The sequence below is a fragment of the Leuresthes tenuis genome, unplaced genomic scaffold (assembly GCF_036924035.1).
Source record: "Leuresthes tenuis unplaced genomic scaffold, fLeuTen1.0.hap1 SCAF_24, whole genome shotgun sequence".
Classification (NCBI taxonomy): Eukaryota; Metazoa; Chordata; class Actinopteri; order Atheriniformes; family Atherinopsidae; genus Leuresthes; species Leuresthes tenuis.
The window spans coordinates 577595-604768 of record NW_027325378.1 but is presented as its reverse complement, the minus strand read 5'-3'; the positions used below and the strand labels follow the sequence as shown (position 1 = coordinate 604768).

Genomic DNA, 27174 nt, shown 5'->3' with positions numbered 1-27174 from the left:
ACCAGTGTTGTGTCGACACAGAACAGACAACTTAGCAAAGAAGCCGTTTTAAACTGGATCTTTAGGCACTTTGTTACCAGCAGCCTGAACTGAACAAACTCTGTTTCTGCCTCAGATCCTGTTTATATTCATGTTTTCTGTCCATTCTCACCTTTAAAGAACCTTTAAAGCCACGACTTGTTGTCTCTGCAGCAAAAAGCTCGGGACAACCGGGCGGCTCAGCGCATCAACAAGGTGCAGCTGTCCAACGACCCACTGAAACACCTGCAGCCGTCGCAGCAGCAGCCGCCACAGCCACCGGGACCCTTCGACCCTGTTTCCGTGGAGACGGATCTGGGTTTCAAAGACCCGCTGAGGCCCAGAGAGTCGGAACAGGAGCAGGAGTGGAAGTTCAGGCAGGTGAGCAGAGTCATCTGGTCATCCTGTAGAAGCTGAACAGGTTTGACTGCAGAGTCAGAGTTAAAGAGACCGTTTTCCAGTTTATTTAAATGGGTTTAAAAATGATTCAACTGTGGAGAATAAACTTGATCTGCTGTCCTTCTGTCTGTATTTGGCCCAAATACTCAGCTCAGCACGATGCTCGGTGTGTTCTTGAGAAAAAGTCCAGGAAATATCCTGGAAATCCAGGAAATATCCAGGTTAAGGACAGTTTTGGTACTGGACCTCAACCCATTAAAAATACCTGATTACAGCAGTCCTGGCAGAGCTCTTTCTCAGAGCTGGAGTCAGAAAAACAGCCAAAAATCCGTCAGAAATCCAGTCGAGTTTGTTCAGGAAAAGCGAAAACACCCAAATCCTGTCTGAAAAACAGACTGAATTTTACATTTTCATTGTGCTTTTATTCACTCAGTTTCTGGTAAAACGCTGCCTTTTCTTTAAGTCTTTTCTGCCCGGCAACACACCGAATACTTCTTTCCTTAACTCAACAAGCGTAAAGTATTTCAGCGCCTTTATTCGGGAAAACTATTCCTGGAATAACTTGATGACACAAATGTCCGACTAATTTTCTCTGAACAAAAAGAAGCGGGACTGGTTATAGACATAATTCTTGAATTGAGGATTGTTGAAGTATCAACTCAAGCTTTTTACTAGAAGTGTAAAAGTAAAAAAAAAGCTTGTTTTGGTGCTGTTAGCTGAATGAGCTAACGGTCAAACGCTTCCTGTTAGCTGAATGAGCTAACGGTCAAACGCTTCCTGTTAGCTGAATGAGCTAACGGTCAAACGCTTCCTGTTAGCTGAATGAGCTAACGGCCAAACACTTCCTGTTAGCTGCATGAGCTAACGGCCAGACGCTTCCTGTTAGCTGAATGAGCTAACGGCCAAACGGTTCCTGTTAGCTGCATGAGCTAACGGTCCAACACTTCCTGTTAGCTGCATGAGCTAACGGCCAAACACTTCCTGTTAGCTGAATGAGCTAACGGCCAAACGCTTCCTGTTAGCTGAATGAGCTAACAGTCCAACGCTTCCTGTTAGCTGAATGAGCTAACAGTCCAACGATTCCTGTTAGCTGCATGAGCTAACGGTCAAACGCTTCCTGTTAGCTGAATGAGCTAACGGCCAGACGCTTCCTGTTAGCTGCATGAGCTAACGGCCAAACGGTTCCTGTTAGCTGCATGAGCTAACGGCCAAACGCTTCCTGTTAGCTGCATGAGCTAACGGCCAAACGCTTCCTGTTAGCTGCATGAGCTAACGGCCAAACACTTCCTGTTAGCTGAATGAGCTAACGGCCAAACACTTTCTGTTAGCTGCATGAGCTAACGGCCAAACACTTCCTGTTAGCTGCATGAGCTAACGGCCAGACGCTTCCTGTTAGCTGCATGAGCTAACGGCCAAACACTTCCTGTTAGCTGCATGAGCTAACGGCCAAACACTTCCTGTTAGCTGCATGAGCTAACGGCCAAACGCTTCCTGTTAGCTGCATGAGCTAACGGCCAAACGCTTCCTGTTAGCTGCATGAGCTAACGGCCAAACGCTTCCTGTTAGCTGCATGAGCTAACGGCCAAACGCTTCCTGTTAGCTGCATGAGCTAACGGCCAGACGCTTCCTGTTAGCTGAATGAGCTAACGGCCAAACGGTTCCTGTTAGCTGCATGAGCTAACGGTCCAACACTTCCTGTTAGCTGCATGAGCTAACGGCCAAACACTTCCTGTTAGCTGAATGAGCTAACGGCCAAACGCTTCCTGTTAGCTGAATGAGCTAACAGTCCAACGCTTCCTGTTAGCTGAATGAGCTAACAGTCCAACGATTCCTGTTAGCTGCATGAGCTAACGGTCAAACGCTTCCTGTTAGCTGAATGAGCTAACGGCCAGACGCTTCCTGTTAGCTGCATGAGCTAACGGCCAAACACTTCCTGTTAGCTGCATGAGCTAACGGCCAAACGGTTCCTGTTAGCTGCATGAGCTAACGGCCAAACGCTTCCTGTTAGCTGCATGAGCTAACGGCCAAACGCTTCCTGTTAGCTGCATGAGCTAACGGCCAAACACTTCCTGTTAGCTGAATGAGCTAACGGCCAAACACTTTCTGTTAGCTGCATGAGCTAACGGCCAAACACTTCCTGTTAGCTGCATGAGCTAACGGCCAAACGCTTCCTGTTAGCTGCATGAGCTAACGGTGTCACTGATACAGCGTTTCATTTCATTCATCAGTTTACTGGAACATTTTGAACACGAAGACGCCTTCATTCAGGGATATTCAGATAAAACATGTCTGTAATCTGGTGGTAGAACCAGATGTTAATCTGGGACCTGCGGCCCGGTTTATTCAGGGGGCGGGGCTTGTCGTGGGTCAGCTCCCAGGATGTCAGACATGTTCCTGCATGGCGTGCTGTTCACCTCGTCACCGCAGCTGTGTGTCTGTCTGCTCTTCCTCAGCAAATGCGTCAGAAGTCGAAGCAGCTGGCGAAGATCGAGGCGACGCAGAAGCTGGAGCAGGTGAAGAACGAGCAGCGCCAGCAGCAGCTGATGTCCAGCCAGCGCCTCTCCGGGTGTTTGTCTCCGGACGCCGGCAGCCGCAGTCCGCTGACCCCCACCCAGCAGCCGGTTGCCGGGGGCAACGCCTCGCCTCTGCAGCCGCAGCTGAGGGGGCTGCAGGGGGCTTCGGGTCCGGCTGACGACGTCTTCGTGAGGCCGCAGGCGCCTGCGCCCTCCGGCTTCTCCCCCCACGCCTCCTCCCCCCTCCACCAGACCCCGTCCTCCCCCCAGATGTTCTCGCCGCCCTCCTCCCGCCCCTCCTCGCCGTGGGACCCCTACAGTAAGGTGGCGGGGACTCCTCGCCCCGCCTCCCAGCCGGCGGGCGCCGCGGCCCCCCAGCAGAGTCGCAGCTCTCTCGGTGCCTCCCCGGCCCACGATGCCTTTGGATCTCCGGCGCCGTCCCCCGACTCCAAACACTCTGACGCCCCCTGGGCGCTCGGAGCTCCACCAGGTAATCCCCTGTCCTCCTCCGCCCCCCCATGTGTGACTCCTCATGTTTACAGCTGTCCCTCTGTTCTCCCGACAGCTCTGCAGCAGAGCAGGGTGGGTATGATGAGCCCCCCCTCTGGCTCCGCCCCCGACCTGTCGGTCAGACACGGCGTCCGAGCAGCTGACACCAACCAGAGGGCGAATATCCGCGGCGACGTGGTTCAGGGCGGTGTCTTCAAAGCCCCCATGCCCCCCCAGCAGGAGGTGTTCAGCAGCTCAGGGGGGGGGAGGCGGGACCAGTCCCGACCCACAGATCTGGGCTTCTCCCTCCCCCAGGAGCCTCCCTTCCCCTCCAGCCCACTGTCCAGCCTGGGCTCCCCCCACCGCAGCCCCTACGCTCCGACCCCTGACCCCTGCTCCCAGCAGTCCCCCCTGAGCTCCCGGCCCTCCCCCGACCCCTACAGCAACCCTGGGACCCCCCGCCCCCACTCCGATCCCAGCTACCTGACCCCCGCGGCTCTGAGACTCGACCAGTTCAGCCAGCAGCCCGCCACCCGCCGCCCGTCCCCCTCCCACCCGCTGCTGGACCCCTACGCCTCCAACCCCGGGACGCCCCGCCCCCCGGAGCGCTACCCCCGCTCCCCTGGAAACCAGCGTGGCGCCGACCCGTACGCCCAGCAGCCGTCCACGCCGCGGCCCCCGAAGGCCCACGAGCCCTTCAGCCAGGCTCTGGTGGAGAGCTCCCCCCTGACCTCTGAACCCGGAGCCTTCACCGCGACCCCCCACCAGGTAACGGCGCCGCTCTGCCGCACATGAAACCATCCAGCGCCACCCAGGCAGTCGGCCATGTTGTAACGCCACAGAAGGAGGCGGAACAAATGGGATAAAATGTTTAACGCTTTGAATCGACTGCAGGTCCGATGCTCAGTTCAGATTTTGTGCTGATGTCCAATTTTATGCGTCTTCAGATTATAACTTAAACCCGACCACCGCCAGGCGCCGTTAGAGCCGTCTCCGGCCCCGAAGCGACCCGTTAAATGACCAATTACTAATAAAATCACACACTCGATTTTCAGTTTTAATCGATTGTTTATTTCTTTAAAATGATAAAGAAAGTAAGTTTAAGTTTAATAAATCCAGCTGGAATAATATTTATAAAATATATTTAATAAATAATTTTACTCAACGGACCTCTGGTCCAGCTGGAATTATATTAATTAATATCTAATTATTAATCCTCTTAATGGATAAAATTGTTTGTTTTTGTCCTTTTACTCCCAGATTTTAGCCAGTTAAACTTAGTCGTTTAAGTCTTTTTCAGCTTTTTCTTTCTCACTACACTTCAAACTTGACTCTTTGAAGCGTGACTCTTTGAAGCTTGACTCTTTGAAGCGTGACTCTTTGAAGCGTGACTCTTTGAAGCTTGACTCTTTGAAGCGTGACTCTTTGAAGCGTGACTCTTTGAAGCGTGACTCTTTGAAGCGTGACTCTTTGAAGCGTGACTCTTTGAAGCGTGACTCTTTGAAGCGTGACTCTTTGAAGCGTGACTCTTTGAAGCGTGACTCTTAAAACTTGACTCTTTGAAGCTTGACTCTTTGAAGCGTGACGTTTCCTGAACATTTAACTTTATATATTTATTGTTATTAATATATATGAAGTTACAGCTTAATGAGGATTAAAACCAAACATATAATATCAGGTGATTACGACTCTCAGGGATGGTTACTCGGGTCACATTCAGAGTTTTCTCACTTTTGAACACGGAGGTTTTAAACTGCGTCCCCGATCCGACCAATGAGAAGCCGGCGCTGCTCACTGAACGCAGCGGCTCATTGGATCGCCCTTCGTGTCTCCTGTACAGCAGCATTTCTGAGTCACAGCCTTCACAGATGCTGGTTTGGTCTCTAACGAGCCAAAGTCGGCTGGATTAGCTGCAGGTTTGGCTCTTCTTCTCAGTCCAGCAGCAGGATGAGTGCCACGCTGCCACCTGCTGATGAACTGGTGTTACTGCAGCCTGTGGAGAACTGCTGTAACTCGGGTTTAATAGCTATAGATTATCAGATTATATCTTAAACCCGACCACCGTCAGGCGCCGTTAGAGCCGTCTCCGGCCCCGAATCGGCCCGAATCGGCCCGTTAAATTACCAATTACCAATAAAATCACACACTTGATTTTCAATTTGAATCGATTATTTATTTATTGTTGTTTCTTTCTTTAAAATTATGAAGAAAATAAGTTTAGTAAGTTTAATAAATCCAGCTGGACCAGAGGTCCGTTGAGTCCAAAGTCGGCTGGATTAGCTGCAGGTTTGGCTCTTCTTCTCAGTCCAGCAGCAGGATGAGCGCCACGCTGCCACCTGCTGATGAACTGGTGTTACTGCAGCCTGTGGAGAACTGCTGTAACTCAGGTTTAATAGCTATAAATACACAGCAAGCGGCCCTCATTTAGACCTCAGATAACAGCTTTATGTCTGCAGCACGGCTGTCAGGATGCATTTTCTCTTTGTGGGGATCACAGATATGAAAAACTACTCGTATGTTTGGCAGGATTCTGCCGAACCCGTCAGCACCAGCTGCTGGAGCAGGTTCAGGTGCAGATATTACCTAAAAGTTGTCCTTTTTACTGCTGCTCCTCACCTTCATCGTCTCTCTGGGCAGATCCAGCGGTCTCCGGGACCACAGCAGCCCGACTCTTTTCCCAGAATCCTCAGCAGCCAAACCCCACAGCACCCTGGGACCCCGGAGGAGGGGGGCTTCTCTACTCCGGGTCAGGACCCTTTCGATCAGGGTCACATGACCCCCGGCCACTCGCAGTCAGAGAAGACGGCAGCCAGTGAGATGTCGGCGCTGGGCGTGGCCTCATTGGACGGACCAATGAGCATGCTTCCACAGCTGGGCGACACCGAGGAGAAGCTGAGACAGGTGATTCTGGTTCTGGTGGTTCAGGTGATTCTGGTTCTGGTGGTTCTGGTTCTGGTGCTTCTGGTTCAGGTGGTTCTGGTTCAGGTGGTTCAGGTGCTTCTGGTTCAGGTGGTTCAGGTTCAGGTGGTTCAGGTTCAGGTGGTTCAGGTTCAGGTGGTTCTGGTTCAGGTGGTTCTGGTTCTGCTTCAGGTGGTTCAGGTTCAGGTGGTTCAGGTTCAGGTGGTTCTGGTTCTGGTTCAGGTGGTTCTGGTTCTGGTTCAGGTGGTTCTCACTCTGCTCTCTGCTCTCAGCGGCAGCGTCTCCGGCAGCTCATCCTGAGGCAGCAGCAGCAGAAGCAGAAGGGCGCCTTGCAGCAGGAGAAGGGTCTGTCGGAACCAGCCTCTGGACCTGCTGCTGGTTCTGCTGCTGGTTCTGCGGCGCCTCTTCACAGCTGGACCCAGGAAGACTCCTCCGCCGCTCCGCCTGCAGACCTGTTTGGACGGCCTCCGCCTCCCTATCCCGGCACAGTGAGGCCTCCTGCTCCCAGGTTCCCGCCGGGCTTCGGCGCCGCCGAGGCTCCTTTCCCCCGACAGAACCTCCCCAGAGAGCTGGCTGTCAGAGGCCCGGATGTCAGGTAATACCAGCAGCACGACCTGGTTCTGACCCAGTCTGACCCTGGGATCTGTTTCTGTAACCTCTCTGCTCCTCTCGTCAGGTTCGGCGTTCCCTCTGCAGCTCAAGCGGGCCTCCAGGACGCCTTCCTGTGCCCTCCCCAGGGGCCGGCGCCGGGGCAGGTCCAGATGAGACGGGCGATGCCGGCGGAGTTCACGGCCATTCGCCCCCTGATGGCGCCCAACACGCAGATGATGGCAGGTCAGGACGCCGCCGCCGATCGCTCACTGATTAAAACTCAGTTCAGCTGTTAAAAGTGACTTGGATCCAGTAGATCCTGGATCAGATCCAGGAGAACAAAGCCCCCCCCCAGGTAATAACCTGTCTTCTCCCCCCCAGGTGTGCCCCAGCCCTTCCTCCCCCGCTCCCTCCCCATCCAGCCCGCCATGCCGTACATCGAGCTCCGCCACCGCGCTCCAGAGAGCCGCCTGAGGCTGCCCTTTCCTTTGCCTGCTGACCCCAAAGCTGCGCTGCTGCCCCCCAGGGACCCCCGTCTGCTGGGCCAGCAGATGGTCCTGGGGGGCGGCGGCGTGGAGCAGCTGGACCAGCAGCACCTGGGCCACACCGTGGCGCTGAGTCAGGGCGCCGGGGCTGTTCTCCCGGGGCCCGATGGCATGGAGGAACACCTGGAGGGGGAGGACTCGGCCGTGAAGGACCTGGAGGACGTGGAGGTGAAGGATTTGGTCGACCTCAACCTGAACCTGGACCCTGAGGATGGTGCGAACACACCTGTGGCGCCAAGAAGCCGCTTCAGCTGAGTGTAGCTGCAGGTTAAAGTGTGTGTCATGTGACCTCAGGTAAAGAAGACCTGGAACTGGGTCCCAACGACCTCCACCTGGACGACTTCCTGCTGTCGGGGAAGTTCGACCTGATAGCGTACGCCGATCCGGAGCTCAACCTGGAGGACAAGAAGGACATGTTCAATGAGGAGCTGGACCTGGGGGAGCCGCTGGAGGAGGGAGGAGAGAGGAGGAGAGGTGAGGCTCACCTGCTGGACCAGGTGAAACAGGAAGTGAAGGACGCCGCTGCAGCTCCACGGGCCGAGGCAGAAGGCCTTATCAAGGTGGGACCATCTGACTAATTTATCTCCTCTGATCAATAACACTTGGACTGATTATCAGTGATCAATGATCGCCTCCCTCCAGGAGAAGCTGGAGGACTCTGGTTCTGTTACAGGGGCTGTTCCTGCTCTCCAGGCCCAGGACCAGGCTCTGTCCATGGGTTTGGCTCCCAGGGTTCACCCCCCCGTGGCTCCAGGTAAACCGTCCGGCTCCTTCAGTTATTGATCTGATGTCCGGCTCCTTCAGTTATTGATCTGATGTCCGGCTCCTTCAGTTATTGATCTGATGTCCGGCTCCTTCAGTTATTGATCTGATGTCCGGCTCCTTCAGTTATTGATCTGATGTCCGGCTCCTTCAGTTATTGATCTGATGTCCGGCTCCTTCAGTTATTGATCTGATGTCCGGCTCCTTCAGTTATTGATCTGATGTCCGGCTCCTTCAGTTATTGATCTGATGTCCGGCTCCTTCAGTTATTGATCTGATGTCCGGCTCCTTCAGTTATTGATCTGATGTCCGGCTCCTTCAGTTATTGATCTGATGTCCGGCTCCTTCAGTTATTGATCTGATGTCCGGCTCCTTCAGTTATTGATCTGATGTCCGGCTCCTTCAGTTATTGATCTGATGTCCGGCTCCTTCAGTTATTGATCTGATGTCCGGCTCCTTCAGTTATTGATCTGATGTCCGGCTCCTTCAGTTATTGATCTGATGTCCGGCTCCTTCAGTTATTGATCTGATGTCCGGCTCCTTCAGTTATTGATCTGATGCCCGGCTCCTTCAGTTATTGATCTGATGTCCGGCTCCTTCGGTTATTGATCTGATGTCCGGCTCCTTCGGTTATTGATCTGATGTCCGGCTCCTTCAGTTATTGATCTGATGTCCGGCTCAACTTAAACCATTTCTCCTGACTCCTCCCCTGTCTCCTCATCTCCTCGTCCCCTCCCCTGTCTCCTCATCTCCTCGTCTCCTTTCCTGTTCCCTGGTATCCTCCACTGTCTCCTTTCCCATCTCCTCGCCCCCTCCCCTGTCTCCTCCTCTCCTCCCCTATCTCCTCACCTGTCTCCTCATCTCCTCCTCTCCTCACCTGTCTCCTCCTCTCCTCCTCTCCTCACCTGTCTCCTCCTCTCCTCCTCTCCTCACCTGTCTCCTCCTCTTCTCCTCGTCTCCAGGGCAACAGTCTGTATTCCAGCAGCGACCCTTCAGACCCTCCTCAGTCCTGTCCTCCCCTCTGCCTCAGGCTGCCCCCGCCCTGCCTCACCCTCTGTCTCTCCAGCCTCCACACCCAGGAACCTCTTCCCAGAACCTAACCCAGAACCTAACCCAGAACCTAACCCAGAACCTAACCCAGAGCCAACAGAAAGCCAGGACCCTGCTCCTGGAGGAGCAGCCGCTCCTCCTGCAGGACCTTCTGGACCAGGAGCGGCAGGAGCAGCAGCAGCAGAAACAGATGCAGGCTCTGATCCGACAGAGGTCCACCTCAGAGTCCGGGTTTCCCGACATGAGTGAGACCCCAACCCGACCCGGTTTGTAATCCTTCTGAACCTCTGAATGTGTCTGCAGTGTTAGGCGGAGCCTTCAGAACTTTGTTTGTTTCCCAGCAGACTTTGACTCCATCTCAGACCCCATCATGAAGGCTAAGATGGTGGCTCTGAAGGGAATCAACAAGGTGATGAGTCAGGGGAACCTGGGCCTGAACCCCGCCGTCATCAACAGGTCTGACTCTGATCTCAGCTCACATTTACAGGATGTTTATCCAGACTTTGGTTCATCACCTTTCTGTAATCACAGGTTCCAGCAGGCTCCAGGGTCCCCGGGCCCTGAGGGCCCTCCTCAGCCTCCTCCCCCGGTGGTTCAGGTATGTAGATCGGCGGCTTCAGGAGGTCTCGGGCCTGTAAACGCTGCTCTGACTGCCATCTCTCCCCGTCAGGATGGGAAGGTGAACCCTCAGATGGTGCGCAGGAACCCCCCCAGCTTCGGCCCGGGCTTCGTCAGTGAGTATCAGCTCTCTGGGGATGGAGGCAGTGCAGATAAAGGCGTTCGCAGCCGGTTTCTGATGCTCTGATCACCAAACTCTGTGTTTTCAGACGAGTCCCAGAGGCGTCAGTATGAGGAGTGGCTCGGGGAGACGCAGCAGCTCCTGCAGATGCAGCAGCGCCTCCTCGAGGACCAGATCGCCGCCCACCGCAAGACCAAGAAGGCGCTGTCAGCCAAGCAGAGGACGGCCAAGAGGGCGGGCCGAGCCTTCGCTGAGGAGGACGCCGCCCAGCTGCGATACATCGGCGAGCAGCAGGGAACGGTCCAGAAACAGCTGGAACAGGTGCGCTCGCTCACCTGGGCATTTACAGCTTTTAGTAGTCATCTGGAGACACTTCAAAGATGCAGCCCAATTAAAACTATTAGAATCCAGTTCACTAAAGTCCAAATGAGTCCAGTTCATACAGAACCAGTTAAATAAAGCAGCCGAGTTAAGGAAACCAGCAGATTCCACTGAAACTTCCCTCTGATCCTGAGCTGCACGAGGCGACCGTGGAGAGAAAAAACTCCTTTTAACAGGAAGAAACCTCCATCAGAACCAGAACCAGGAAGGGTCCATCTGCCTGGACCAGCTGGGGCTGAGAGGACAGGAAAGAGGGGACAACAAGCAGCGTAACACCAGGCCAGAGACACCTGCTGAGAGAGAGAAACACAAGTTAATGACAGCAGTGATGTCATCTGTACATGGAGGGAGGAGAGGTGCATCATGGGAGCTCCCCCAGCAGGCTGGGCCTATAGCAGCAGAACTATGGGATGTTTCAGGCTCACCTGAGCCATCCCTAACTATAAGCTTTATCAGAAAGGAAAGTTTCAGCCTGATCTTAAAGGTAGAGAGGGTGTCTGCTTCCTGAAGCCAAACTGGCAGCTGGTTCCTCAGAGAGGGGCCTGATAACTGAAGGCTCTGCCTCCCATTCTGCTTTTAGGGGCCTGATAACTGAAGGCTCTGCCTCCCATTCTGCTTTTAGGGGCCTGATAACTGAAGGCTCTGCCTCCCATTCTGCTTTTAGGGGCCTGATAACTGAAGGCTCTGCCTCCCATTCTGCTTTTAGGGGCCTGATAACTGAAGGCTCTGCCTCCCATTCTGCTTTTAGGGGCCTGATAACTGAAGGCTCTGCCTCCCATTCTGCTTTTAGGGGCCTGATTACTGAAGGCTCTGCCTCCCATTCTGCTTTTAGGGGCCTGATAACTGAAGGCTCTGCCTCCCATTCTGCTTTTAGGGGCCTGATAACTGAAGGCTCTGCCTCCCATTCTGCTTTTAGGGGCCTGATAACTGAAGGCTCTGCCTCCCATTCTACTTTTAGGGGCCTGATAACTGAAGGCTCTGCCTCCCATTCTGCTTTTAGGGGCCTGATAACTGAAGGCTCTGCCTCCCATTCTGCTTTTAGGGGCCTGATAACTGAAGGCCCTGCCTCCCATTCTGCTTTTAGGGGCCTGATAACTGAAGGCTCTGCCTCCCATTCTGCTTTTAGGGGCCTGATAACTGAAGGCTCTGCCTCCCATTCTGCTTTTAGGGGCCTGATAACTGAAGGCTCTGCCTCCCATTCTCCTTTTAGGGGCCTGATAACTGAAGGCTCTGCCTCCCATTCTGCTTTTAGGGGCCTGATAACTGAAGGCTCTGCCTCCCATTCTGCTTTTAGGGGCCTGATAACCGAAGGCTCTGCCTCCCATTCTGCTTTTAGGGGCCTGATAACTGAAGGCTCTGCCTCCCATTCTGCTTTTAGGGGCCTGATAACTGAAGGCTCTGCCTCCCATTCTGCTTTTAGGGGCCTGATAACTGAAGGCTCTGCCTCCCATTCTGCTTTTAGGGGCCTGATAACTGAAGGCTCTGCCTCCCATTCTGCTTTTAGGGGCCTGATAACTGAAGGCTCTGCCTCCCATTCTGCTTTTAGAAACTCTGGGAACCACAAGGAAACCTGCAGCCTGAGAGCAAAGTGCTCTGCTGGGGAAATATCCAACTGTGAGATCTTTAAGATGTGATGGAGCTCGGTCATTAAGAGCTTTTGGACAGGGGTTAGGGTTTGTCTGAAAGTATAAATGTATAAAGTGAAAAGAATTGGTCCAAGCACAGAACCCTGAGGAACTCCACTCCTGGTTTATCTTCCTATGAGTTAACATGAGATTTAAGGCAGTGGAGGTTGTGTTCTGTGGAACCACTGGTGCTAAAAGGCTGAGTTTCTGTGTTTGACTGAGAAGATACCAAGATATTAACCTTATATATATATAAGAATACTGAGAATATACTTAATATTCCCCTGTTAATATAGATATTAACCTTATATATGTTATATATATATGTTATATATATGTATAAGTTAGGCTCCTTCATCACCTGTTTAAACTGTGTGTTCAGATCCGGAAGCAGCAGAAGGACCACACCGAGCTGATCGACGACTACAGAAACAAACAGCAGAGACTGCTGCCTGCCCCCCCCACCCCCCTGCCCCAGCCCGTGGTGCCTCTGCTGCCGCATCCCGCCGGTTCCATGCCGGCCCGGATCCCGAATGCTCCACCAGGTTGGACCCCAGGGGCCGGGGCTCCGGGCCCCATGGGACAGAGGATGCCACCACACCTGCAGGCTCAGATGCCCCCCACCCTGCCCAACAACCCCCAGGGTCCCCCACACACCCAGACCCCCCCGACCATGGTGCCGGCCCTCACAGCACCAACCGCAGGCTTCACTGCAGGGCCCAGGGGCCCCACTGGAGGGCCCAGGGGCCCCACTGGAGGGCCCAGGGGCCCCACTGCAGGGCCCAGGGGCCCCACTGGAGGGCCCAGGGGCCCCACTGGAGGGCCCAGGGGCCCCACTGGAGGGCCCAATGGACCCGCAGGAGACGGGGCCACAGCCAAACCTCAGGTAATTGACTGGAGGAGGTTCTGCTGATCTGAACTGGTACCAGAACCACTTCTCACACTGCACCTTAAACTGGGTGAAACATATTTATGCCTCTAACTGAGGCTCCTCATCACGGCTCCTCTGATATTATATTATTATATTATTACTGCTTTTCTACCCTGAAAATAACTGAAAGTTGAGGATCAGCAGGTTCTGGGTTCTGGGTTCATGCTGCTGTTTCTGCTGCAGGTGAACTTTGACGACAACAACCCGTTCAGCGAAGGCTTCCAGGAGCGAGAGAGGAGGGAGCGTCTTCGGGAGCAGCAGGAGAGGCAGCGGGTTCAGCTCATGCAGGAGGTAAAACTGGACTAAACTGGTTCTCAGGTGTTCCCCAGGCGCCCTGTGAGGCCCACCTCCTTTTCTGAAGCCTTCGACCAGCTGATTTGACTCTTAAAGGCGCCTCTGTGGTTCTCAGCTGTTTGTTTCTGTCCTCTGTCACTGTGTCGGTGTCTTTGTGATGGTGTTGTCGCTCTCAGGTGGAGCGCCATCGTGCCCTGCAGCAGAGGCTGGAGCAGCAGGACCTCCTGGGGGCCTCCAGGGGCCCGGCAGCACCAGCACCAGGTCCTGGGGGATCTGCAGGAGCAGCGGCCGTCCCTGGAGGGGACGCTCTGTCCCAGATGCCCTTCTTCAGCTCCGAGCCTGGACTGGGTTTCCTCCCGTCACCCATCGCCTCCAGAGCTCCCCCTCAGCACCAGGGCCCGCCCTTTCCCCCGCAGACGGGCCTCCAGCAGGGCTTCACAGGAGGACCACAGCACCCTGGAAGTCACCCAGCTCCGGGTCTCCTGCCTGGAGCAGAGCGAGGCAGGGATGCGGCGCCTTTCATCCTCCAGACCAGGCCGAGGCTCCCTTCAGCCCAGGGACAGGTGCACCCAGCGGGGGTCGGAGCCGCGGGGATGACCCCCTCCCATCCTGGAGGTCAGGGCCATCGGTTCGGACACGACTCCTCCTCCTCCTCGCCCTCATTCCCCTGCCCCGCCTCCCTCATCCAGCTCTACTCTGACATCATCCCTGACGACAAACCAAAGAAGAAGAGGAGCAGGAAGAAGGACGGAGACGACGCCACAGGAGGGGTGAGAACGCCGCTGTCACCTCACTCTGATGACATCACTGCCCCGCCGACCCCAGCTGTGTCTGACACCTCCTCCTCCACGCCCACCCACCAGTCAGACCTGACCTTCTCCGGTCTGGCGCCGTCCTCCGAGCTGGAGAGGCAGCTGTCGGTGAGCGCAGCGCCCCAGCAGAGAGCCTCTGTCCTGGGCATGGAGGGCCACAGGGGTCCCCTGGCTGCTGCCCGCCTGGAAGTCAAGGTTTGTAGCTTTCTGATGATTTCAGCCGTAGGTAACCTGTGTTTTAGCGTTAATGCAGCACTGTTCTGACCCCTCCCTGCAGGAGGAGCGCGAGGAGGCCGGCGCCTGTGGGGGGTGTGTGATGAAGATGGAGGAGGGTTGTGGAGATGGCTTCTCCTCCCCCTCCTCCCTTCAGGGGGGAGACGGGGGGAAGGAGCTGCTCAGGCATCTGCTGAAGGACAAGACTTCGCCTGCTGCCACGCCGTCGCCCCTCGCCCAGCGCCAGCTGTCCAACGACAGCTTTCGGTCCGAGGAGGAGGACGGCCCCGACCCGTCGGACCGGAAGAAGACGCAGCGCTGCAAGAGACCGGCCCGGCTGGACAAAGACCGAGCCCCTCCCAAGTCCAAGAGGAGGAAAAAGGAGGAGGAGGAGACCCTTCAGTCCCCAACGGACCAGCTGATGACTCACCTGAGACAGGTAAAGCCCCGCCCACACCACAGGTGACCAGAAGAAATCCAGGCACACAGATGATGAATCAGGAAGTGCACAAAGCAGCAAACTCTTTAAGCTCTGAGGTTTTACTGAAGAAATGAGACTTGGATCCTGAACGATGAACAAAGCTGGTCCAACTCGTGCTCTTTCTCACGCTTTTAACATAAAAACAATCATTTTGGAGCATTAACCAAATGGGCTGTGTTTAAAAACGCTGTTTTATTGTGATTCACGTTCAGTTGGAGGCTAAATACGGCAAAATATTCGATGCATTCTCCTCTCTGTGTGTTCACTTTAAAGGGCTGAAACCATTCATCTGGGCTTTAATAGGGCTTCAGCTGCATTAAAATACAGTTTATGACGGTAGGAGCCGCTAACAGATGTTAGCACAGTTAGCTAGAAAGCTAATAGCTGCTGTTGAAATACTTTAGATAAATACTCTTCTTGGTGACGTCACGCAGCCCGACTGTGGCTAAAAGCTGGCTGATAATGTGCGTTTTTCTCTGGAGTAATCGCTGGCCTGTGTTCACCTGAGTTTCTGTCCCGGTCACAGCTGTCGGTGCTGCCCCTGATGGAGCCGGTCCTGGGGGTGGACCTGAGTCTGTTCCCCCCCTACGGCAGCTCCTCGCTGGGCACAGACTCCAGGCTGAGCGGCTCCTTCGGTAACGCCTCCCTGGACGGAGTCACTGATTACTACTCCCAGCTCATATATAAGGTACCTGTGCAGCAACGCCTCAGTTCCACGCTCTGCTGCGCCCGCTGACGCCTGTCTGTCTGTCCCGCCTCCTCCAGCAGAACAACCTCAGTAACCCCCCCACACCCCCGGCCTCCCTGCCCCCCACCCCGCCGCCTGTTGTCAGGCAGAAGCTGGTGAACGGCTTCGCCACTTCGGAGGAGCTGGGCAGGAAGGACATGAGCGAGCAGGAAGGTAAGTTGGCTGCTGTCATAAGTATGTGGACAGGCCTCAGGCCTCAGGCAGGGGAGGTTGTCCACATACTTCTGAAGGTGATATGTGTGTCTTCTGAAAGGTGTTCCAGCTCTGAAACAGAAAGGGGAGGAGCTTCTAACCATAAACCACGCCTCCAAGACGGTAGACGTCCCCCCCTCGCTGCCGACTCCGCCCCACAACAATCAGGAGGAGCTCAGGTAAGCCGCACCTGCTGTAGCCTCAGAGTCAGACCTTCTTCTTCTTCTTCAGTTGCACTGAGTTGTCGCCTTCTTCTTCTTCGTGGGTTTTCGTCCTCAGGGTGCAGGACTCGTCGGAGCGCGACAGCCCCAACAGCTTTGTGCCGTCGTCCTCTCCGGAGAGCGTGGCGGACTTTGAGGTGAGCAGGTACCCCGACCTGTCCTTCATCAAGCTGGAGCCACCCTCGCCCTGCCCGTCGCCTACATTACCCATCATGCCCTGCGCCTGGGGGAAAGGTTGGTCAGCTGCAGCCGCACAGGAGCGTTTTGTTCCTCTGTTGCTCACCTGTTGCTCACCTGTTGCTCACCTGTCTGTGTCCAGGCTCTGCAGTGAAACAGGAAGTCAAGGTGGAGCCAAACCATCAGGCTCCTCCTTCCTGCTCCAACACTGACCTGGTTACCATAGCGATAACTCTGAACCCTGTGGCGTCTCAGGTAAACATCTCAGTCTGTATGGCAGGTCGCCCCCCCCCCCTTCTGATGACATCACCGTGTTGCTGTGTTTGCAGAACATTCCAGGTGTGATGGCGGCGGTGGCAGCGCTGCTGCGGGTTCCCGCCCCGACGAACTTCCAGCTGAGCCGAGTGGCGGGCCCCGAGCAGAGCTCTCTGGCCCTGCTGGCCGGAGTCCGTGTTCCTCTGACCCAGGTAAGACCGCCGCTGGGTTCAGCCGGCGGCCGACAGCAGCGACCGCCACCGCCTGCGGGCAAGGGGCCACGCCGCTGCAGCCAGTGCAAGGGAATGCTGGGAAATGGAGTCCACGGCGCCGGGGAGCTGAAGCAGGTGGGGCCCGGCAGAGCAGGTCCAGACTCGGGTGGGGCGGGTTTCAGACAGGAAGTGACCCTGCGTTTGTTTCAGGAAGCTCCGCCTCCACCGGGAACCAGGCCGCTGTTCTGCAGCCCGAGCTGCTCGGCTCAGTACGGGTCGGACCAGCAGAACCGGCAGAACCGGGCCGCAGGCAGCAAGGCGCCTCTGCTGCCGACCGCCTCTGAGCACGCTCCCCCCAGCAGAGCGCCGCATCACTACGCCAACAACATGTCCTCCATCGCCGTGCACTCCCTCCCCCTCCCCCCGTCTTCCTCCTCCTCCTCCCCGCCTCTCTCCTTCCCCCCAGCCCTCGCCATCACTATGGAAACCAGGCCGCGCGTGGACAGCCTCAAGGTGGGCGTGGTCTCTGACAGAACGCTCTGCTGAGCTGAGTGATCGATCAAACTCACTCTGATTGGTTTGCAGGTGAAGGTGAAGTTGAAGCCACGCCCCCGGGCGGTGCCGGGGAACGAGGACTCGCCGTCGCCTTGTCACGGGAAGAGGACGAAGAGTTCCCGCTGGAGGCGCTGGAGCGTCAGCATCGCGCTCAGCAGGTGAGAACCTCACGGTGGGGCAGGTGTCGGGTCGGGTGGCGCTGAGTGGGTAACCATCGTCTGGGTCTCTGCAGGGGTCTGTGCGTTCCCAACGAGGCTGTCGCCATGCCAACGGAGGAGGAGGTGGACGTGCTACTGAAGAAGTTGGGGGCGTGTCTTCACACGGACCCGCCGCCGAAGGACCAGCGGCGCTGCTGCTTCTGCCACCAGCTGGGCGACGGGCCGACGGACGGGCCGGCCAGGCTCCTGAACCTGGACCTGGATCTGTGGGTGAGTGCGAGATCCGCCGGGAGCCGGGCCGGGACGCCGGGCTCAGACTGACCGCTGTGTGTCCGTGTGTCAGGTGCACCTGAACTGCGCCCTGTGGTCCAGCGAGGTGTACGAGACCCAGGCCGGCGCCCTGATCAACGTGGAGCTGGCGCTGAGGCGGAGCCTGACGCTGCGCTGCGCCCACTGCCAGCACACCGGCGCCACCAGCGGCTGCAACCGCCTGCGCTGCACCAACACCTACCACTTCACCTGCGCCCTGCAGGCGCACTGCACCTTCTTCAAGGTGAGACGTGCACACGTGCACACGTGCACGCTGACACACACTCCTGTCTGAGCAGACTCGTGGAGCTCGCCGTTTATTCTCCTCTTCCTCCAGGACAAGACGATGCTCTGCCACCTCCACAAGCCCAGAACGGGTCCTCTGAGCGGGGACAGGTCCTCCAGCTGTTCCCCCTCCTCCACGCCCGGCCTGACCCCCGACCCCGCCGTGACCTCTGACCCTTACGACTCGGAGCTGCGCTGCTTCGCCGTATTTCGGCGGGTGTTCGTGCAGCGCGATGAGGCGAGGCAGATTGCGGCCGTGGTGCAGCGCGGCGAGCGCCAGCACACCTTCCGGGTCGGCAGCCTGCTGTTCCGAGCCGTCGGCAGGCTCCTCCCACAACAGATGAGCACCTTCCACAACGAGACCGCCATCTTCCCCATGGGTTACCATGCCAACCGCATCTACTGGAGCATGCGCCACAGTAACAGGTAAACAACAGCAGGTAGCTAACAGCAGCAGGTAGCAAACAGAAGCAGGTGGCTAACAGAAGCAGGTGGCTAACAGAAGCAGGTGGCTAACAGAAGCAGGTAGGAAACAGAAGCAGGTGGCTAACAGAAGCAGGTGGCTAACAGAAGCAGGTGGCTAACAGAAGCAGGTGGCTAACAGAAGCAGGTGGCTAACAGCAGCAGGTAGCAAACAGAAGCAGGTGGCTAACAGAAGCAGGTGGCTAACAGAAGCAGGTGGCTAACAGAAGCAGGTGGCTAACAGAAGCAGGTGGCTAACAGAAGCAGGTAGGAAACAGAAGCAGGTGGCTAACAGAAGCAGGTGGCTAACAGAAGCAGGTGGCTAACAGAAGCAGGTGGCTAACAGAAGCAGGTAGCAAACAGAAGCAGGTGGCTAACAGAAGCAGGTGGCTAACAGAAGCAGGTGGCTAACAGAAGCAGGTGGCTAACAGAAGCAGGTGGCTAACAGAAGCAGGTGGCTAACAGAAGCAGGTGGCTAACAGAAGCAGGTGGCTAACAGAAGCAGGTGGCTAACAGAAGCAGGTGGCTAACAGAAGCAGGTAGGAAACAGAAGCAGGTGGCTAACAGAAGCAGGTGGCTAACAGAAGCAGGTGGCTAACAGAAGCAGGTGGCTAACAGAAGCAGGTGGCTAACAGAAGCAGGTGGCTAACAGAAGCAGGTGGCTAACAGACGCAGGTGGCTAACAGAAGCAGGTAGGAAACAGAAGCAGGTAGGAAACAGAAGCAGGTAGTAAACAGAAGCAGGTAGTAAACAGAAGCAGGTAGGAAACAGAAGCAGGTGGCTAACAGAAGCAGGTGGCAAACAGAAGCAGGTGGCAAACAGAAGCAGGTGGCTAACAGAAGCAGGTAGGAAACAGAAGCAGGTGGCAAACAGAAGCAGGTGGCAAACAGAAGCAGGTGGCTAACAGAAGCAGGTGGCTAACAGAAGCAGGTGGCTAACAGAAGCAGGTGGCTAACAGAAGCAGGTGGCAAACAGAAGCAGGTAGGAAACAGAAGCAGGTGGCAAACAGAAGCAGGTGGCTAAAAGAAGCAGGTGGCTAACAGAAGCAGGTGGCAAACAGAAGCAGGTGGCTAACAGAAGCAGGTAGAAAACAGAGGCAGGTAGCAAACAGGCTCATGGGACTGGATATTTCCTGGATCAGCTCAGAACATTAAATTCTCCTTCAAAGTGTACAAAAATCTGAAAAACACTAAAATGGTAGCAGGTGAGGTACACCTTTCTGAGGACGATGAGCTTTATTGATCGGACTGATCGGAACCTTCTCATTGGCTCCTGCAGACGCTGTAAGTACATGTGTTACATCGAGGAGATGGACGGTCGGCCGCTGTTCAAGGTGAAGGTGGTGGAGAAAGGACACGAAGACCTCATCCTGACCGGAGCCTCGCCCAAAGGTATGCACCCGGTTCTGTTCACAGCCAGAGGTCCGATCGATGCCTGTTTTACACGCTGCTGTGTGTTTGTGCAGCCGTTTGGGACCAGATCCTGGATCCAGTCGCCCAGATCAGGAGCTCCAGTGGAACCCTGAAGCTCTTCCCAGTTTACCTGAAAGGAGAAGATCTGTTCGGTCTGACCACGTCTGCGGTGACCCGGATCATCGAGTCTGTACGTCTCACATGATCACCTTTAACTGTGCTGCAGCCATGATTTCACTCAGCAGTCACTCCAGTGGTTGATCAGATTAGAAACAGCTGTGTTAACATCTGTCAGCTTCCAGGAACTGTATTTTAATGTGATGTCAGTCTCACACTGACCTTCAAATCCAGGACAGTAATGATAGGGTTTCGTTCTTATTAATGAAGTCCCACCTTAAACAGAAAGAACCACACAAGAGATCAATATAAAGGGGAGAGCTGCTTCAGCCACAGGTTTGCATGTGTCTAAGCAACCAACAACAACCTCCGACTCCCTTTTTGCAGCAGCCTGATTTTATTCAGAGATAAGAAAAGGGGAAGAGCTTTACAAAGCAAAAGGTTGCATAGAAAGTTCAGAGCGTGTGAATCTGTCTAACATTTAGAGACACATCCAACTTCAGAGTGTGAGACCATGACGATAATCATTCTAAGAGATACATCTACAAACTAGTTTGAATCAGAGCAGCCCAGGGTCCCACAAAGAGGTTCAGACCTTCAGCACATCACAGAGAAAACAGTTTCATGAGTACCATCGGATCGGATTAATGGCTAAATTACAATAAAACTGAGTTATTCAGCTCATGTAGACACCTTAATCTGACTAAGAAACAGATCGGATCGGGTTAAGACCCGAGATAAATCGATCCAAACAGACGACAGTGGATCAGATCGAGCGTTCTGAGCATGCTCCAGATTTTTTCACCCGGAAGTGGAAGGAGACGATATTCCTGTTATCATCACAGATGGAGAGGGACGCAGCTTCATCTCGCTCTGCGTTCTCCATCTTTCTGAATGCCTGAGTTTGTTGTTGTTGGTGGTGAAGACGTCAACAGGAAGTGGCTCTATTAGCGATAGCTGAAATGGGGACAGCGCCACCTATGGTACCGGGGTATGACATGCTTTGTGCCAGTGATTCCATTCATTCACCGCCATATATCCAAGGATAATTACCCTCAGATAAGGACCCAACTGTAGCTGTAATCCAATAATTACCCTCAGATAAGGAGCAGAACCCAACTGTAGCTTCAGTTAATCTCAGCATGTGGACCCACTGAGTGAAACACGTCATTAATGTGTGTGTGTCTGTGTGTGTGTGTGTGTCTCTGTGTCTGTGTGTGCACGCAGCTGCCTGGCGTGGAGGCCTGTGAGCGATACACCTTTCGTTACGGCAGAAACCCGCTCATGGAGTGGCCTCTGGCCTTCAACCCGTCAGGCTCGGCCCGCTCCGAACCCAAAGCTCTTCAAGCCAAGAGGTAATGACATCACTTCCTGTTTGGTCCTGAAAAGTGTCCTGATCAACAGTTCTGCAGCTTTCTGTAACCTTTAAAGTGTCCTGATCAACAGTTCTGCAGCTTTCTGAAACCTTTAAAGTGTCCTGATCAACAGTTCTGCAGCTTTCTGTAACCTTTAAAGTGTCCTGATCAACAGTTCTGCAGCTTTCTGTAACCTTTAAAGTGTCCTGATCAATAGTTCTGCAGCTTTCTGAAACCTTTAAAGTGTCCTGATCAACAGTTCTGCAGCTTTCTGTAACCTTTAAAGTGTCCTGATCAACAGTTCTGCAGCTTTCTGAAACCTTTAAAGTGTCCTGATCAACAGTTCTGCAGCTTTCTGAAACCTTTAAAGTGTCCTGATCAACAGTTCTGCAGCTTTCTGTAACCTTTAAAGTGTCCTGATCAACAGTTCTGCAGCTTTCTGTAACCTTTAAAGTGTCCTGATCAATAGTTCTGCAGCTTTCTGAAACCTTTAAAGTGTCCTGATCAATAGTTCTGCAGCTTTCTGTAACCTTTAAAGTGTCCTGATCAACAGTTCTGCAGCTTTCTGTAACCTTTAAAGTGTCCTGATCAACAGTTCTGCAGCTTTCTGTAACCTTTAAAGTGTCCTGATCAATAGTTCTGCAGCTTTCTGTAACCTTTAAAGTGTCCTGATCAATAGTTCTGCAGCTTTCTGAAACCTTTAAAGTGTCCTGATCAATAGTTCTGCAGCTTTCTGTAACCTTTAAAGTGTCCTGATCAACAGTTCTGCAGCTTTCTGTAACCTTTAAAGTGTCCTGATCAATAGTTCTGCAGCTTTCTGTAACCTTTAAAGTGTCCTGATCAATAGTTCTGCAGCTTTCTGAAACCTTTAAAGTGTCCTGATCAACAGTTCTGCAGCTTTCTGAAACCTTTAAAGTGTCCTGATCAACAGTTCTGCAGCTTTCTGTAACCTTTAAAGTGTCCTGATCAACAGTTCTGCAGCTTTCTGTAACCTTTAAAGTGTCCTGATCAACAGTTCTGCAGCTTTCTGTAACCTTTAAAGTGTCCTGATCAACAGTTCTGCAGCTTTCTGTAACCTTTAAAGTGTCCTGATCAACAGTTCTGCAGCTTTCTGAAACCTTTAAAGTGTCCTGATCAATAGTTCTGCAGCTTTCTGAAACCTTTAAAGTGTCCTGATCAACAGTTCTGCAGCTTTCTGAAACCTTTAAAGTGTCCTGATCAACAGTTCTGCAGCTTTCTGTAACCTTTAAAGTGTCCTGATCAACAGTTCTGCAGCTTTCTGTAACCTTTAAAGTGTCCTGATCAATAGTTCTGCAGCTTTCTGAAGCCTTTAAAGTGTCCTGATCAATAGTTCTGCAGCTTTCTGAAACCTTTAAAGTGTCCTGATCAATAGTTCTGCAGCTTTCTGTAACCTTTAAAGTGTCCTGATCAATAGTTCTGCAGCTTTCTGAAGCCTTTAAAGTGTCCTGATCAACAGTTCTGCAGCTTTCTGAAACCGCTAAAGTGACGCCTTCCTCTTCACCTCAGGCCCAACCTGCTGACCAGCATCGCTCCCAGGTGTCAGGGTTCGGTGGGCTCCATCGTGGGCCTCGTTCCCGGCGTCATCTCCCTCTCTCCTGGCGAATCTATGGCCGGCGCCCATCAGGGCCGCCACTCCAAGTCGGCGCAGTACCGCCGCATGAAGGCAGAGTGGAAGAGCAACGTGTACCTGGCCCGCTCTCGTATCCAGGTGAGTCACCTGCAGCTCGGTGACCGTATGACCGCGGCAGGCCGGTCGCTGACTCTGTGTTTGTGATGCAGGGCCTCGGGCTGTACGCCGCCAGAGACATCGAGAAGTGCACCATGATCATCGAGTACATCGGCACCCTCATCAGGAGTGAAGTGGCCAATCGCAAGGAGAGGCTGTACGAGTCGCAGGTAACAAGCACTGTTCCCGTCCTGTTGGCCGAAGTCTGACACGTTAAACATTTTCAGGGCATCCACACAGCGCTCCGAGGGTTGGTGGTAATGCACCTCTGAGCCGGGTCCCAACGGCCAAGAGGAACCCAAAAGGAAACCAACGACCAACCAGCGGAGTCCAGATCCAGAGCAGAAACACAGCAGAGATCAGTGCAGCCGACGGGCCAAAGGCTCGTTCCCACTGTAGGAACCTTCTGCAGCTCCTAGAACCGTCTCAGGAATAGGTTTAATGTTTTAACTATTGACCGCGGCCCCCAGGAACTAGGGACCGCGGCCCCCGGGAACTAGGGACCGCGGCCCTCAGGAACTAGGGACCGCGGCCCTCGGGAACTAGGGACCGCGGCCCCCGGGAACTAGGGACCGCGGCCCCCGGGAACTAGGGACCGCGGCCCCCGGGAACTAGGGACCGCGGCCCTCAGGAACTAGGGACCGCGGCCCTCGGGAACTAGGGACCGCGGCCCCCGGGAACTAGGGACCGCGGCCCTCGGGAACCAGGGACCGCGGCCCTCAGGAACTAGAGACCACGGCCCTTAGTTCCTGGAACCATTTCAGCTCCTTCGGGGTCTTTTCTGGGCTCCACAGGAACATGACGTAGGTGTTTGGTGGCTGTAGCTCCGCCCCTTGTCTGAAATGTTTCCTCATACGACACGGACCCAACCGGCGCCTGTTTAATAAGTTAAACTTCGTCTCCTTTGTCTGCGGCGCTCTGCTCTCCTTCTTTCCTCCATGAAAGGAAGAAGTATCGCCCGCTGCTGGATTCTCCGTCTCCTGACTCTCGCTGTGCGCTCTTCCAGCCTCCATCTTAGACGCCTGATGTGATCGTCCATGATTAATATCACCGCCATGCAGAGCATGAACACGGTGGCCTCCTCGCTCTCCATGTTAGCTTCTTGGTGCTGTTGTTTTCTTCTCTCCTTACTTTTCCCGGGTTCTGTTCTGTTGCTGAGTGGCGCTAAAGTAACACGTCTGTGGCAGACGGCTGCGTCACATCAGTCCCTGTCGAGGCCCCCGACTCATGTGCGAATGCAAAATGAAACGGTTCCTCTGGGGAAGGACGGGTCTCAGCACGGTTCTGTCCGAATGCGGCTCATAAAAGCAGAGTGAGGCTGAAACTGAGCTCACTTTATCTTCCCAAACTGACAAATAGATAAAAGGTGGAGCAGAATCTGCCTTCATCAGTCTGTCAGGGTGGAGGCAACAAGTCACTTCCTGTTTCCTGTTTTACTCCACGCTGACCTCAGCGGAACAGATTAAATCCTCTGCTCCATGACACTGATGTTCTGCTTCTGTTCGGTAGAACCGAGGTGTGTACATGTTCCGGATCGACAACGACTATGTGATTGACGCCACCATCACTGGAGGACCTGCCAGGTGAGAGCTTCTGAAGCACAGCAACACTTTACCTTTATCTTTCATTTGATTCTGTTCTCATTTTATCTTCATGTGTCGCAGAAAGTTCTGAAGCTGAATCAGATCACTAAGTAGATGCATTTAAATGTTCATATGATGATAAAATTAAATGGGAAATTAATTTATATTAATAATATATTAATTAATAATGTAGCAGTTTCAGTTGATTTTGTTCTTTTCATTGAAATATATTTAAATTTCATTTTCTGTGGATCAATTAGATCCATTTATTCCCTCCAAATGATTTATTTCTTTATTTTAATTTATTCTACATTTTTATTGATCTATAGGTTTATTTACTTCCCTTCCAAGGAGTTAAGAAGCAGATACTTAATTATGCAAATGAGGGGGCGTGGTTTCAGATTGTGTCGTCTTCTATTGGCTGGATCCAGTTTCAGCTGGTTCCTGAAACTGGGAGTAGTAGAAATGGTTCTTCTGACGGCTTGTTCATGGAACAGTTCGTGTCCTCTGGTCTGATTGGTCCAAATAAAATATTTATTTAACTTTATGGTTTATAAAGTTTGAACAAACTGATGCTGTGAGACTGGCAGCAAGTTAAGCTAACCGCTAACACCCCCATTTGCATAATGAGGCATAAAGTCAAGCATCAAACAAAGTAAATGCATCTAAAGATGAATAATTCAGTTAAAACGGTGAAATTAAAATGAATAAATACATAAATAGATCAATTCAATGTGAAGGAAAGGAATGTGACAGAAATAAATAGAAGCTACAAATAAGAAAGAAGTTTATTTAAGTGTCGGAGGAAATAAAAATAAACTTAAACAGAAGCTTGAATGCAGTTTTAAATGTTTTAAATTCATTTTTATTCATTTTAGTCGCATTTATCATCATATAAAGTCTTTATTTAGGATTATGGCAGCGTCAGTGCTCCATACAGGGCATCTGCAGCCTAATGAAAGCAGTCAGAGGTCAAAGGTCACCCTTCTTTGGTCTTTGATTGACAGGTACATCAACCACTCCTGTGCTCCCAACTGCATCACAGAGGTGGTGACGGTGGAGAAGGAGAACAAGATCATCATCAGCTCCTGCAGGCGCATCCAGAGAGGAGAGGAGGTACGCCGATCAATCAATCAATCAATCAATCAGTCAGTCGATCAATGTGTGAGAGCTGCTACTCACTGCCCCTCCCCCCACAGCTGTGTTACGACTACAAGTTTGACCTGGAGGACGACCAGCATAAGATCCCGTGCCACTGTGGAGCCGTGAACTGTCGCAAATGGATGAACTGAGCACGCTCACGTGCACACGCTCACGTGCACTCGCACACACACACAAACAGGCAGCTCGCTCTCTCTGTGCTGAAGCTGGGTGTCGATCGCCCACGCCTCTGTGGGCGGAGCTCATTTCTGACCGTCATCATGAAAATAATAAAACTGATCAATAATAATAATGATTATGGGGATGATTGACAGGTGAGGGGCGGGGCTACGTGGAGACGGGATGGGCGGGTCTGAGGCGTCGGTGTTGATTGACAGGCGAGGGGCGGGGCTACCGAAGAGGCTGGTCCTCGGTGTAAATATGAGCACAGATGTAAATGTGTCGTCCTTTAACTTGCACTAAGACGGAAAACGACAAAAAACACAAACCTACTTGATTCCACGAGTCGCCCCCCCCCCCCCCCCCCGTGTCTGTTAATTTCCTGTAAAATAAGAGATTTTGTTCTTTTTGTATTTATTACTGAATGAAGCTATTTTCTAAACCTGCGGTGCGTTCGAGGTACAGAGTGGCAGCGTGTAAATATCTGTACCATAAATTAAAAGCCAGACAGAAATCACTCCACCCTCCTCGCCGCCGTCGGCTGCATCCTGTCTGTGTGGCGTTCTGATTGGCCGGCAGCCACGTGATTCTTCCTCGCCGTGTACATACGAGGTTTTAGAGGACTCTGCTGTACAGATGAACTACATGAAGCCTTGTTTTTGTTTTTTTATTAATGGATGTAAACAAAGTGATGTTTTTTTGTTTGTTTTGGGGAAATCTGGTGAATCTGATTTAGAATCATTTACAGAAAATAAAATATTTTACATCTTGAACCTGTTTGATGTTTGTTCTTTAAAACCATGTTTCTGGATCATTTAAAGAGTTACTTTGATCTGAATGAGACAGAAACTAAAGACCTGAAGAGCTTTAGGAGAAACTCGGACAGGATGAGGAGGTCCAAACTGTGAGAACCTCCAGCTGAAGTCTGGTTCCAGAGAGAAGCTGAACGCTTTAAACCAGGTTTCATCTCTTTTAATGGGCTGTCTGTGAAGGACAGAAACACTTTAAACACATTATGGAGTCCAGTTAAAGGAGCTGTGTTAATCTGGCCCGGTTCTGAATGTGTTCTGATGGCCTCAGAGCGGCGCTGAGACGAGGAAACAAACGTTATTCTGGCAGCAGGTTTTATGTCAGCTCTGTCCTGTTTAAAAGGTCTCGGGTCCAGTTGGGTCCGGTTTCAAAGCTCTACTCAAACGGACCCATAACCGAAGCTGTTCTGGGGTTCAGTGACGGGAGGGTTGGGTTTCCACCGCAGGTGGCTTCAAATTGATCGACAGAAGGAGGAAATAAAGCAATAAATGAAG

General features: G+C 53.1%; 1 protein-coding gene across 10 annotated transcripts in view; it reads left to right on the top strand.

The window, feature by feature from the left end:
- The window catches only part of LOC140284933 (histone-lysine N-methyltransferase 2C-like), an 87894-nt gene extending 61251 nt beyond the window's left edge, over positions 1-26643 (top strand). For 7 of the 10 annotated variants that reach the window (XM_072378976.1, XM_072378973.1, XM_072378978.1 and 4 more), the window contains 37 exons: positions 193-399; positions 2871-3420; positions 3496-4187; positions 6057-6320; positions 6611-6933; positions 7015-7172; positions 7311-7688; positions 7769-8034; positions 8117-8228; positions 9199-9552; positions 9628-9742; positions 9818-9884; positions 9957-10020; positions 10114-10346; positions 12414-12917; positions 13146-13253; positions 13433-14263; positions 14346-14720; positions 15289-15450; positions 15528-15663; positions 15764-15881; positions 15982-16157; positions 16243-16355; positions 16430-16702; positions 16778-17080; positions 17153-17280; positions 17355-17550; positions 17624-17833; positions 17927-18300; positions 19615-19727; positions 19802-19938; positions 21093-21220; positions 22748-22949; positions 23021-23137; positions 24477-24550; positions 25558-25666; positions 25750-26643. In XM_072378976.1, coding sequence (XP_072235077.1) covers positions 193-399; positions 2871-3420; positions 3496-4187; positions 6057-6320; positions 6611-6933; positions 7015-7172; positions 7311-7688; positions 7769-8034; positions 8117-8228; positions 9199-9552; positions 9628-9742; positions 9818-9884; positions 9957-10020; positions 10114-10346; positions 12414-12917; positions 13146-13253; positions 13433-14263; positions 14346-14720; positions 15289-15450; positions 15528-15663; positions 15764-15881; positions 15982-16157; positions 16243-16355; positions 16430-16702; positions 16778-17080; positions 17153-17280; positions 17355-17550; positions 17624-17833; positions 17927-18300; positions 19615-19727; positions 19802-19938; positions 21093-21220; positions 22748-22949; positions 23021-23137; positions 24477-24550; positions 25558-25666; positions 25750-25842 — 8763 coding nt within the window. In that variant the 3' untranslated portion in view covers positions 25843-26643. The remainder of the gene's footprint in view (positions 1-192; positions 400-2870; positions 3421-3495; positions 4188-6056; positions 6321-6610; positions 6934-7014; positions 7173-7310; positions 7689-7768; positions 8035-8116; positions 8229-9198; positions 9553-9627; positions 9743-9817; positions 9885-9956; positions 10021-10113; positions 10347-12413; positions 12918-13145; positions 13254-13432; positions 14264-14345; positions 14721-15288; positions 15451-15527; positions 15664-15763; positions 15882-15981; positions 16158-16242; positions 16356-16429; positions 16703-16777; positions 17081-17152; positions 17281-17354; positions 17551-17623; positions 17834-17926; positions 18301-19614; positions 19728-19801; positions 19939-21092; positions 21221-22747; positions 22950-23020; positions 23138-24476; positions 24551-25557; positions 25667-25749) is intronic. The other 3 variants (XM_072378972.1, XM_072378971.1, XM_072378979.1) reach the window with 3 other exon arrangements.
- Positions 26644-27174: the final 531 nt, after the last annotated feature.